General features: G+C 42.6%; 1 protein-coding gene across 3 annotated transcripts in view; it reads right to left on the reverse strand.

Annotated features, from left to right (window-relative positions):
* LOC121523988 (collagen alpha-1(XIV) chain-like) overlaps positions 1-13,808 on the reverse strand; it is a 269,909-nt gene that overhangs the window by 154,557 nt on the left and 101,544 nt on the right. For all 3 annotated transcript variants that reach the window (XM_041809125.1, XM_041809124.1, XM_041809126.1), the window contains exons 6-7: positions 514-669; positions 236-355 (exon numbers count right to left, since the gene is read on the reverse strand). In XM_041809125.1, the coding sequence (XP_041665059.1) occupies positions 236-355; positions 514-669 (276 nt within the window). The remainder of the gene's footprint in view (positions 1-235; positions 356-513; positions 670-13,808) is intronic.

Here is a 13,808-nt window from a genome sequence, read left to right on the forward strand (position 1 = left end):
TTGTGTCGGCTCTCAAAGCTTTAAGCGAGCCGCTCTGACCTTCTGAGTCATGGTTTGTTCTTATCAGCTTAAGGCTCATGAACATTTTAACACCTAATTGAACTGCGATGAACTAAAGTGGTTTTAATAAGCTGATGTAGAGGACTGGCTCCCCTCCAAGTCTTCCTCTCAGCGTTATCTAATGACTCTAACCTGTAAAGAGAAAGACTGGCCGGGTTTTACAGCTCTACCTTACCTGTCAGAGTGTTTCCTCCTTTGTACGGCAGGTTCTTCACAGCGTCGATCACAGCCTCTTTGGTGGTGTAAGTATTAAGATGCCACTCAATCCGAGGGTCTCCGCTGTACTGAGCCAGACCTGCAAACACAATCAGAGTGAGATAAATAATCTAGTCCACCATCAAACATCCCGCCTGGTGTTTAGAATGGAACAAAAACTCCTTTGTCACCCCAAACTCCTCAAAATAGTGACAGAGCAGTTTTTACAACAAATTAAAGAACCCCAAAGCCCCGTACCAATCCTGGTCTGGTCAAACTCCACATTGAAGGCTCTGACCAGGTTTTCCAGAAAGGTCCGGACCAGCCTGAAGTTGATGCGGCCGATACTCCAGGAGCCGTCCACCAGAATGACGATGTCGGAAATGGCCGAAGTCTTGCACGTAAACTCTTCAGCTAAAGAAAAACAGAAACACAAACGTATTAGCCAAGAAAAACTTCCTGAGGTCAGAACACTTTATATGGTTGAAGAAATTCAGCAAAACATCAGCCTTTCCACAAGGTCAGGGGCTTTCCTACACCTGTGTTGGCAAAAAAGTCAGCCTTTTCAGAAAAACTGCAAGGCAAGTAGAGATTTTTGAGGGGTTTTTTGCGCTATTTTTCACCTATAAGGGTTAGGGTTAGAAAAATGCATTCATAGGAGCCACTGAACCTGCTGAGTCAGTGAGATCAGACCAGGTCATGACTTTTATCCTTATTCTTCCATTTTCAGAGCCAAGACACATTGCTCATGCAAGGAAGGTGTGTGTTTTATGAAAAAAACAAACATGGATTAAAGAGTTCATGTGTAAGGGATCAATATGATGTATACAATGACCTTTGACCTTTAAAATCTAATTAGTTCACCATCAAAATTAAAGTTCAGTCCAATCACCAACTTATCCCCCAACCCCCAATTTCCTGTACCTTTGGAAAAAAGTTAAAAGAGGAAGAGAGAAATCTTCCTCCATAAAATGGGACAATCTTTAAAGGTCCTGACACACTGTCAGTAGTAACAAGAAACAACGTTCACACAAACAGATGACACGACAGCACCACATGTTTCCAAGATGCTGTTATCAGCTGTCACATGTGACTGCAGGTCTGCCTTTTTCATACCTGATCTACAACACAGTCTAAGAGATTCCCTGAAACACAGCGAGGAAGAGCCATGGAGCCCTGACCTTAGATACCAAAAGAGAAGCAGGACACCCCTACCCCTCTACTCTAACCAGAATCAGGACACCCCTACCCCTCTAATCTAACCAGAATCAGGACACCCCTACCCCTCTATTCTAACCAGAATCAGGACACCCCTACCCCTCTATTCTAACCAGAATCAGGACACCCCTACCCCTCTAATCTAACCAGAATCAGGACACCCCTACCCCTCTACTCTAACCAGAATCAGGACACCCCTACCCCTCTATTCTAACCAGAATCAGGACACCCCTACCCCTCTAATCTAACCAGAATCAGGACACCCCTACCCCTCTAATCTAACCAGAATCAGGACACCCCTACCCCTCTAATCTAACCAGAATCAGGACACCCCTACCCCTCTACTCCAACCAGAATCAGGACATACCAAACCCTCTAATCTAACCAGAATCAGGACACCCCTCTATTCTAACCAGAATCAGGACACCCCTACCCTCTAATCTAACCAGAATCAGGACACCCCTACCCTCTATTCTAACCAGAATCAGGACACCCCTACCCTCTAATCTAACCACAATCAGGACATCCCTACCCCTCTAATCTAACCAGAATCAGGACACCCCTACCCCTCTAATCTAACCAGAATCAGGACACCCCTACCCCTCTACTCCAACCAGAATCAGGACACCCCTATCCCTCTAATCTAACCAGAATCAGGACACCCCTACCCCTCTAATCTAACCAGAATCAGGACACCCCTACCCCTCTAATCTAACCAGAATCAGGACACCCCTACCCCTCTAATCTAACCAGAATCAGGACATCCCTACCCCTCTACTCTAACCAGAATCAGGACATCCCTACCCCTCTAATCTAACCAGAATCAGGACACCCCTACCCCTCTACTCTAACCAGAATCAGGACACCCCTACCCCTCTAATCTAACCAGAATCAGGACACCCCTACCCCTCCATTCTAACCAGAATAAGGACACCCCTATCCCTCTACTCTAACCAGAATCAGGACACCCCTACCCCTCCATTCTAACCAGAATAAGGACACCCCTATCCCTCTAATCTAACCAGAATCAGGACACCCCTACCCCTCTACTCTAACCAGAATCAGGACACCCCTACCCCTCTAATCTAACCAGAATCAGGACACCCCTACCCCTCTATTCTAACCAGAATCAGGACACCCCTACCCCTCTAATCTAACCAGAATCAGGACACCCCTACCCCTCTATTCTAACCAGAATCAGGACACCCCTACCCCTCTAATCTAACCAGAATCAGGACATCCCTACCCCTCTAATCTAACCAGAATCAGGACACCCCTACCCCTCTACTCTAACCAGAATCAGGACACCCCTACCCCTCTAATCTAACCAGAATCAGGACACCCCTACCCCTCCATTCTAACCAGAATAAGGACACCCCTATCCCTCTAATCTAACCAGAATCAGGACACCCCTACCCCTCCATTCTAACCAGAATAAGGACACCCCTACCCCTCCATTCTAACCAGAATAAGGACACCCCTATCCCTCTACTCTAACCAGAATCAGGACACCCCTACCCCTCTACTCTAACCAGAATCAGGACACCCCTACCCCTCTATTCTAACCAGAATCAGGACACTCCTACCCCTCTAATCTAACCAGAATCAGGACACCCCTACCCCTCTACTCAAACAAGAATCAGGACACCCCTACCCCTCTATTCTAACCAGAATCAGGACACCCCTACCCCTCTATTCTAACCAGAATCAGGACACCCCTACCCTTAAACATGAACATGTTAAAGGTAGAGGAAAGGACTAAGTGAGAGAGGTAAGAGGGGACTGGGGTTGAGTTTTGTCCTTTAACAATTTTGTTTTAAGCTGCAAATGAAAAAAAACACATTAAAACTAGGAAACTGCAGTTATCTGCCAGGGCGTCCCATAGTTGAGGGTATTTCACATTAAATTATCTACAGTCCCAGAACATGTTGGAGCTCTGACAGCAGGATGTAAAAATAGACAGCAGCTCTCTAAAAGTGGAGCTTCTGGTGATGAGAGGGACAGATTTGGATTAAACCAGGTGTTGAAGCATCCATGTTGGCCAGTCCTGGAGATGGACTTGAGCTTGTATAGCTCTTTTCTACTCTGACTCGTCAAAGTGGTTTTTCACATCCAGGCAGGAACATCCAGGCAGGAACATCCATACTGGAACATCCACACTGGAACATCCATACTGGAACATCCATGCTGGACCATCCATACTGGAACATCCATACTGGAACATCCATACTGGAACATCCATACTCGAACATCCACACTGGAACATCCATACTGGAACATCCAGGCAGGAACATCCATACTGGAACATCCATACTCGAACATCCACACTGGAACATCCATACTGGAACATCCATGCTGGACCATCCATACTGGAACATCCATACTGGAACATCCATACTCGAACATCCACACTGGAACATCCATACTGGAACATCCATACTCGAACATCCACACTGGAACATCCATACTGGAACATCCATGCTGGAACATCCATACTGGAACATCCATGCTGGAACATCCATACTGGAACATCCATGCTGGAGCATCCACGCTGGAACATCCACACTGGAACATCCATGCTGGAACATCCATACTGGAACATCCACACTGGAACATCCATGCTGGAACATCCATACTGGAACATCCATGCTGGAACATCCACACTGGAACATCCATGCTGGAACATCCATACTGGAACATCCATGCTGGAGCATCCATGCTGGAACATCCATACTGGAGCATCCATGCTGGAACATCCACACTGGAACATCCATACTGGAGCATCCACACTGGAACATCCATGCTGGAGCATCCATGCTGGAACATCCACACTGGAACATCCATACTGGAGCATCCACACTGGAACATCCATGCTGGAGCATCCATGCTGGTTAACAAAATCTTGATAACACAGATTTCAAACTCATAAACAGCCTATAGCGCACGTTTTAAGTCCTGGGTGGTAAAAGTAGGACGATTGATGTGCATCTTCTATCCCAAAGTATTACAAAGTGTTTCATTGATTTGATTCAGCTCCACACAGTATAATTAAACCCTGGAGGAGAGAGGGTACTTAGTTTTAGCAGATGAAAAATAACAGCCAGCTCTGTTGTTTGTCTCCACAGTTGGGTGATAAAACAGTCTGACTCTAATGAGGTTACAGCGGTCCATTTCTAAAAGCTCGTCCGGTTCACTACACTCAGAGCCAAAGGCTAACCAAATGAGGAAATAATCCTATTCTATCGGCTTATTATTCCTCACACTGAGCCAGGGAAAGTTGGGTTCTCTGTGGATAAACAAAGAATTAATACGGCTGCTGGTTTTCATCCCATAATCATACCATAATCAGAGTTAATAAATACTGCTAAAGGGCTGCAGACCAATAAGTGTTTAATGTGCTGCATGGCTCTATAAAAACTACTCTCATGGTCATCTTTGCTGGTTATGTGATAACATCTGTCTTTAAATTATCCTCTTACAAACACATGTATGGTCTGATCCAGATTAAAGGCCTCACCATGCAGCCACATCTTTAACGGCTCATTCACTCAAATATCTAGTCTGCCCATCACATGCTAGTAAATGACGCTTTTAGGCATGCAGACATGGTCAAGACTATGCTGATGCTATAAGTAAGGATCAGAATGGGGAAGAAAGGTGATTTACTGAACGTCCCATGGTTGTTGGGGCCAGATTAACTGGTCTAAGTATTTCACTTATTTCTAATCCTCTGGGATTGTCACCGTTCTCTAGGGTTTACAGAGAATGGTGAGGAAAAATCCAGAGAGCCAGGGAATAACCATTAAAATATGCGTAATAAAGATTAAACTATCACTCTGCAGTGCTGCACTTCTGTTTGTTTTGTCCAAAGGTTTTATCATTATGGTAAAAGAGGCCCCGCCCCCTTCCTTTGCAGCACAGAGTGTGCTCTGCTTATCCCACCTAAACAGCTCTCACTTTAATCTAAGTGAGGAGCAGAGGGAGCCACAGCTTGTAATCGATTACAGTGTGTGCATGAACCATGGTCACATCATAGTCAAGCTGCAGCTTTTATTTAATTTTATTTGATGCACACTTCATGTAAAGAGAGCTGCGCGCTGTGCATGCAGTCTGCAGAAGAAACAAACATGGTGGGTGATGCTGCTGCAGAAAGATATGCCAGCGTGATGCAGAGGCAGGAGGCCACCACTAGGCAGATCTTAAGCAGGAACATTTGCACTGTTAGCAGCACCTCAATACAGACATCAGCTCTCTAATCATTTTTATATTGCCCCGCAATAAAGAGTCCATTACAGATGATGACGTTCTAATAACGCAACAACAAGCAGAACGTTTATTTGTAGTTTGCTCCGCCTGTTTTCACTTTTTCTCTTCCTCCAGTTAAATGACTTGTAGAAAATGTTGCATGGTAAATATATCTAATCATCAAAAGCTCCGACGCAAACAGATTTAGTTAATATTCATGAGGTCAGTATCGATCAAATTGATCAGGATTATGTTTTGTGGCCTAAAAGCAGCAAAGAGGATGTCTTTTCTGCAGAAACAGGAAGCCCTGATCAGAAACACTGCTGTGAAAATGAAAACTGCTTTGACAGGAGAGTTTGTGGTCTAAACCTGAGTGATATGCACCACAGCATTAGTTTTTCTTCTAGTCTTTATGTGAAGACTTAGCTCTTGCCCCTTACTTCTGAAGACCATCTACATCTAAGCTCAGAGTCACACATGAGGAGGCTCTGGTTCTCTAGCAAATTCCTGGCTGTGAGTTGAGGAAAAAAGAAAGAAGAAACAGAAGCAGAGAGGAGATGTAGCGTAAGAGCTCATTTTACCCTGAAACCCTCCTTTAAATAAATAAAGCAGCAGAAATAAGACCCACCAGGCGGTATGAAAATGATGGTTTATCTTCACACTGGATTAAGCACAGATTGTTAGCGTTACCACTTTACTGTTACATGAGCATGAGATGGAGATTCCCAATGAGCTTCAGAGTCAGAATTAATGTGACACATAGTTGGCACGGCGCTGTCATGATGTGAACATATGAGACCTGCTCTCTATCTGCAGCCGCTGGCATACGATTTCTGATCCCGCAGATGTGGAAGAGAATATTTCCTTCAGGTTGCAGCATGTTGAAGATCTCGGGGAGTATTTCTCTGTGTCTGTGTGAGTGTGTTTGGGCATTCTTTAGCAGTGGTTTCATTCATCATTGACAGGAGCGTAGAAGTGTATCACTCCTACAAGTCTCTACAGTGTCGGAATTCAAACCTCCTCCTCCATCTACTGCAGCCTCGGTTCCCAACCTGGGGTCTGGGACCCCCTTTGGGGGGGGCACCAGAGATTTCAGGGAGGGGTGTGAGGGCCTGTCTACTCTGAGGTTGTTAAAATTAGTTTCACTCAGACTATCTAAAATTACAGAAAAACCCATATAGAAGATTCATACAAAGGTCTGCTGGTGTTTTGGGAAGTTTTTGGCTTTAAACAATGAAAAAAGTTCAAATAGACGTTTATTGTTGACACCAATGAGTCGCCTTTTTCCTGTGGGTCCTCAGGGGGCCACAGCTCTCCCTGTATATGTGAATGGGAGGATGAGTGGATAAAGGGCTGGGAACCACTGTCCTACAGGAGTCTGTGTGCCACAGTCCAGTACGACTACAGCAGAGACACAAAGACACGCAATCACAGCCGTGCTCTGCAAAGAATGAGCCTGCAGCTCACTGTTAATTATCAGCTGGTTGGGATGAAAGTGATATAGAAAGCTGAGATTACTCTGGGTTGTCTCTACACGTTCCTTTAGGACTAACGACACAACAACATTGAGAACATATAGAGAGTTTTTTTATGTTTATCATGCTGGCGTTCATTCATAATCAGCATTAAAAGAGAGGAAGATCTAACCAAAACAACAACAGAAGACGTGAAGGTGCTGCTACTCAACCCCCAAACCCCTTCATGAAAATGAGCTCTGAGAAGAAGGTTTGAGGAACAGTACGGTGGGCCAGCGTTAGAACTAGCCATGATATCCCTTTAACGACCGTGATGGAGACGTCTGCTGTGTCAGGCTCTGATAATAAATGTCTGTAGTGTGTGTCTGTTTCCAGCAGGAGCACCACTGCCTGTATGTGAAGATGCTACAACAGAGTTGTCAGAACTCACCACTTTTCTAAGAAAGGATGGAGACTCCAGTCCAACAGAAACACGTACAGCTTCTAGAGATGTGATCTACAGTAATGTACGCTTTAAACACGTTCATTCTTCTCTCTGGTCCCCGTGGACATCAGCACAAACATACCGGACCAAAGATCTCAGGGAGGACCCTGTCTGCTCCGATTTTCTCAAATATAGATGTACTTTTTTTTTAAACCATGATTACAAATATAACGTATAGCAGAGTATCAGGGCCACCCTGAAGGATACTAAAATAAAGAGGATTTATTCATTCAACGGCCAAAAATTGGACTTTTTTCTGGCTTTTTTCTTCAAAAATTTTGAAGTTTTTAAAATCATGAATTTACAAAAGTGCAAAGTAAAAAACTTTACACGAAACCAAACTGAAAACAGCGGTTGAATTTTCAGCTTCTAATCTGGAGAATTCAGGGTTTTTGTTGCTGAACATCTACGACTTTAAAGGTTGAACTCTTCAATTCAATTCAACTTTATTTGTAGAGCACATTTCATACAGGTGTAACTCAATGTGCTTTAAAGAAGACTAAAAACAAACAGGAAAAGAAATCAGCAATTCAAGCAAATTCAAGCATTAAATCCCAGCCATCTGATCCATCATCACTGCCATGTCTTCAGTTAACAGTTCATCTATTCCTGATTGTTAGAAAAGACATTTACAGTATGACTCATCTGAAATACCCACAATGCACCACAGGGGGCATTTATTCATGGATAATGTAGCATTTAGTAGTTTAGAAACACAGAATGAAACTGAGTAAAGGTACCAAAGTCAGGCTTGAAGATTGGCCTTGTTCAGGACTAAACTCACAGTGTCTTTTATTTTTAACAAAAGAAATAAAATCAGGTGTATTTATGTCAACCTAGAAACTTGGATCTCTATTGTTTATACCACAGATCAAATTAAGTTAAACTTACTTTTGCCCAGGTTCATTTTGTGTTGGCATCCTTAAAGATTTTAGATTTCCTTGTTAAGTCACAAAATCTGAAAAAGTAAGGAGCAAAAATATTTAGATAAGAAGTCAGGAACGTGGGAAAAGAAATTAATTTGTGTTTTCATTTCACATTTTCAATTTAGCATCTCATAATTAGGACTCAAATTTAGGATTCTGACTTTTAATTTCATACTTTCAGAATTTTAACTCATAATTTTGACTTCTCATATAATATTGTGTGCATTTGGATTCATAATTCTAATTTTAAAGTGACATTTTGACCTTTTTAACCAATTATTTTGTATATTTTCTCATATTTTTAACTCTAAAATTTGACTTTATAATCCCATAGTTGACTTTTTAAACTCAGTTTAAAATTTCAAATCATATTTTGACTTTCAATTTCATGATTACAAATTTTATTTCATATTTTGACCTTTAAACTCGTGATTTTGACTTTCTAATAGATACGTTTTGTTTGTTTTTTTTTAATTATTTTATTTCCGGTGAAACAAGGTTGACAGTTCATGATGAAAAAGGTGACCCTGTTAGACCCTCAGGTTAGTCCTGAATCCAGAATCCGGCCCCCGCTGTGACTGAGTTTGACACCCCTGTTGTAGAATGTGTGTATTTTTTTTAACACACTGTGGTAAAATTATATTTTCTAACACTGGAAACCAGTCAATCCTATATGGGACGGCAGCTTCCTGTAACTCTCCATGCTCCATTATGGAGCAGTCTTTAATGTTTGTCACAGCAGACTAGTCACAGCTTTAAAATGAAGGATATCTCTGGCTTTGAAAAGTAGGGAATTATGTGAGTTAATGTGAGAACACAGAGAAATATATAGAAATCATTATTTTTTAATTAATGAAGATATTCTAGTGCTAAAACTCCACATAATGTATCTCAAAAGTAGTAAGTATTTGTGAGTAGAGACACGTTTTTAATTGCTAGAAGGTTAACTGTAATTATGGTTAAAAACCGTGCTGGAGTATCAGAGTAAACACTGTCCAGACAGCGTGCATGAAGGTTTCTTCACCCAGGTAAACTGAAAACAAGAAACTCATACATCAAAATGTCAGTTTTATATTTCTAACCATGTACAGCCCTTTAGAAACTATGACGATGTTCATGTTTAACTGTAGGTTTGGCAAAAGTGCGACATGGTTTAGAGAGAAATGTGTTTGAAAAAGTCCATAACTCAAACGCACCAGTCCTTAAATCCACTGAAGCTTAGAGCAAAAACATTTCAGCTTTAAACCATCATTCTCCTTTTCTGCCTTGTTGAAGAGACACTGACTAAACGGATGCTGTTCATGCTGCGTTATTTAAGACAGAAGAGAGAGACTGACCAGGAGGGGGGCAGATTTTTAAAACAGAGAAAATGTGGAGTTTAGGGAGCCAAAAGCAGACGCTTGTTGACTGATCCGTGGGATAAAAGACGTCTGCAGGCTGTCAGTGGTTGGTGGTAGTCATGTCTCCACAAATCCCTGTCTAAGAATTTAGAAACAAAAGCAGATGAATCTAATCATGACTCATTTGAAAAGACAGGATTTATAAAGATTGGGGAGAGGAAAGAGGGATTCTTCTCAGGAAGGGTGAAACGGTGCTGCAGCTTCCTCTTTAAAAGCACGTCTGGGGCGAAGCGAGCACCTGGACAGATGGCTGAGGGGGGAGAAGGACAAAGACCGGAGGAGAGCTAAAGTCTTCTAATGTATTTTTGTGAACAGCGATATTCCCGGTTAATATTCCCTTCACTGCTGTTTCCTTTTATGACTAATCCAACACGTTAGCCGTCTTCATTCTCTTCACAGCAGTGCTCTCTTTTATAGACCGTTCATGCTCTGCTGTTGAATCTAAAGCTAAGGCAGACTGGATTATGACAGAATAAAGAGTGGACTCTGGAGGTGTAGAAAGGAAGATGATGAAAGACAAAGAGGCAGAAAGAAGGACGATGGCTGCAGCCACACAGGCGTGAATGTGCCGGTTCTGTTGTGATAACCTTGAAAAGCAGACAGATCCCCTCTCTGTCATCAGGCTGACCAAAGCTCCAGTCTGGAAAGGCTGTGATAGGTCTGACAACAGATCTGACCAATCAGAGGAGAGCCAGGCAGTAGCTATGGGCGGGGTTTTGTTGTACTAGCAATGTAGTTTAGCTCAGATGTAGCTAATGTAGCTAATCAGAGCTGGACCAGGTTTCTTTATCAAATAAGAAAAAAAAACAATAAAACAGAAACTTCTGGGTGAGCAGAGTTACTCACACTCATTTATGGTCTGTTTCCTCAAAGTGGTCCGGTTTAGCTCGGTCCAGTTCTGTCATGCTTTGGCTCAGTGAGCCCCCTTACTCTTATCGTAGAGGAGCTGAGGACCCCAGGACCCACTCAAACTAAATGATGATACATGAGACGTCTCTCACCTCACAACATTTATTCTGCTGAGAGTAAATCACTGTTTCAATTAGAGCATGTTTGTGACAGAAGGAAGAATTTTCTGTTTGTTAAAGAGGCTCAGCTCTAGAACCCTCTAGACCAGTGTTACCCAACCCTGCTCTACCAAACAGCCAAGCTGTTGAAAAACACCTTTGCAAGAGTCACAATCTAAGTGGTGGAAAATGGCCAAAAATATAAGTTAAAGCTGGCAAGTAATGTCAAAAAAAGTGGCCAGAAATGTGTGAACAGGGGTAACATAGGCAGAAAATGGCAAAAACTGGGTGAGAGATGACAAAAATTACTTACAGGTGGCAATAATGGGAAAAAAGCAGCAAAAAGGTGGGGAAAAAAGAGTGAAAAGTGATTAAAATTAGCAAAAAAAAAAACAGCAAAAAGGTGGGAAAAAAGAGTGAAAAGTGATTAAAATTAGCAAAAAAAAAAGCAGCAAAAAGGTGGGAAAAAAGAGTGAAAAGTGATTAAAATTAGCAAAAAAAGCAGCAAAAAGGTGGGAAAAAAGAGTGAAAAGTGATTAAAATTAGCAAAAAAAAGCAGCAAAAAGGTGGGAAAAAAGAGTGAAAAGTGATTAAAATTAGCAAAAAAAAAGCAGCAAAAAGGTGGTGAAAAAAGAGTGAAAAGTGATTAAAATTAGCAAAAAAAGCAGCAAAAAGGTGGGAAAAAAGAGTGAAAAGTGATTAAAATTAGCAAAAAAAAGCAGCAAAAAGGTGGGAAAAAAAGAGTGAAAAGTGATTAAAAATGGCAAGAGGCACCTTAAATGGACAAAAAAAGGGAAAAAAGGCAATTTATGAAGTTCTGGATAAAAGAGGCAAAAACTGGTGAAAAATGGCAAAAATTAGATTAATTGGCAAAAATGAGCTAAAAGCAGCTTTTATGGATTAAAAGTGGCAAAAAGATTTAAAAAATGTAAATAAGGGCAATGGAAATATACAGACAAAAAACAAACAACGAGGTTTGCTGATTTCAGCCTGCTGTAGCAGTGAGGGGAACAAACTGTGATGAATAATTCTGAGGTCAGTTTCTTTGTTGTGGTTTTCTGGGGAATAATATTTCAAATTTAGACACAAAAGAGCCACATGCGGCTCTAGAGCCACATGCTGGGTATCACTGGTTAGGATTCTGGTCTTCTTTTATCTGAGCAGAGGATGCTAGGAGGTCTGCAGGACTGGGTCATTTGTGATACTGATGGCCTCTACACCAGGTAAATCTGTTAAACTGCTCTGTGGTGTAGGGATCAAACTCCTGTAGAACATTTCTGATTATTGCAGGGTACAGGTCCATCTAGAGCTGTAAAGTACTAACTTCCCTCTGACCCCACTCCCTGCCCACCATCAGGCATTCTGCATCATCAGGACTGCAAACATACGAGTCAGCAGTTTTCTCTGTCTGCCATATCAAAGATATGACCCAGCTCATAGCTGGGAGACTTTAGTCCATGTAAACATAATCATGTGCAAACTAACACACACATATTACAATGAAGAAGGAGATGTAATAAGATATCACCCTTAAAGGAGCATCCAATGTTGATGTTTTCATCCCTCAAGACCTTTGCAAAGCAAGTGTTACTTTTCCTTTTAGGTTTTAAAATGTGAGAGAAATATCGAAGTTTGGTTTCAGATTTGTAAAAGTAAACAGCGCGAGGCCTCAGAGAAAAGAAAAACACCTCTTAGGTGCTGCAGAGAGAGCAGAGCAGTGGCTGTATGCTTGGTCACACTCAGTAAGCCCGCTCCTGCTGCTGTTTTCTGTGAAGAGAAAACTTCCCTGATATGATCCGAAACGTCCCGATGCGAGACCGTGTGGATCGATGTTCAAAGCCGTGACCAGCCGGGAGGAAAAAGTCAATAGTCCCAGCCACGACCGACTGATGTGAAATTGTCTTCTGATTAAAGAAAAACAGCAGCTCACCTGTCCACTGTGAACTTTCTGCTCCCTCCACTCTGCAGGGAGAGCACGCAGTCTTAGAAGTGAAAATAAAGACACGGGGAGCAGAGAGAGGTACTGAACAGAGGCGTTTCTGACACATTCTGGGTAATGAGCAGAGACCCTGCAGCAGCGGGCTTCTCCACAGGTCAGACAGTCAGAGCAGACAAGGGTCAAGAGTGTGCGGAAGAAGACGTGACCCAGGTCTGCAAAGAGTAAACAATGTTTCTGTTCACTGACGTCCTCATGCATATTCATGACTGCAATCAGACCTAACAAGTAGATCTGCCGATGCAGAGGCCAGAGACCTGGACCAGAGCAGGGCAGGCAGGTGTTCCAGGTATCAGTGGTCAACAGGCAGAGCCAGGGGCTGAAACCCACTCCCTCTCCTGGTTACTCCGGCTTTTCTTTTACTAATGCTACCGCTTTAAATGTGTCCACAGTGGCTTGGCTTCTGTGTGGTGCAGTAGCTCTTGGCTTTAAGTCAGCCAGTTACTGGGGATGTGCTACAGGAGTACGTTCAGGATCAGGATCAAAAAGTCCGTTTCAGTTGTATGAAGAACACTCATGTCCATCACAGATCAGCAGGGAGGCACATCTTGGGCTGTTTTTCCCTCCTCCAGTACCAGAGCATGGCTGCATGTCTCCCCTCTCCCTGGCTGGTCTGTTTTCATGAGTCAAACTGGTCCAAGCCCAGTCACACTGGTGTATACGGTCAGATACAGCAGGAGGCAGCATGCATGCAGATCCACCAAGAAGAGAGAAGAGGAAGCACCCGTGTCAGTCATCTGTACTGGGTGGCATTTGTTTACGTCCTGTGTGGACTCCAATGCTATGGATGTTTTTATTATCT

The sequence above is a fragment of the Cheilinus undulatus genome, linkage group 16 (genome assembly GCF_018320785.1).
Source record: "Cheilinus undulatus linkage group 16, ASM1832078v1, whole genome shotgun sequence".
In the NCBI taxonomy this organism is placed as follows: Eukaryota; Metazoa; Chordata; class Actinopteri; order Labriformes; family Labridae; genus Cheilinus; species Cheilinus undulatus.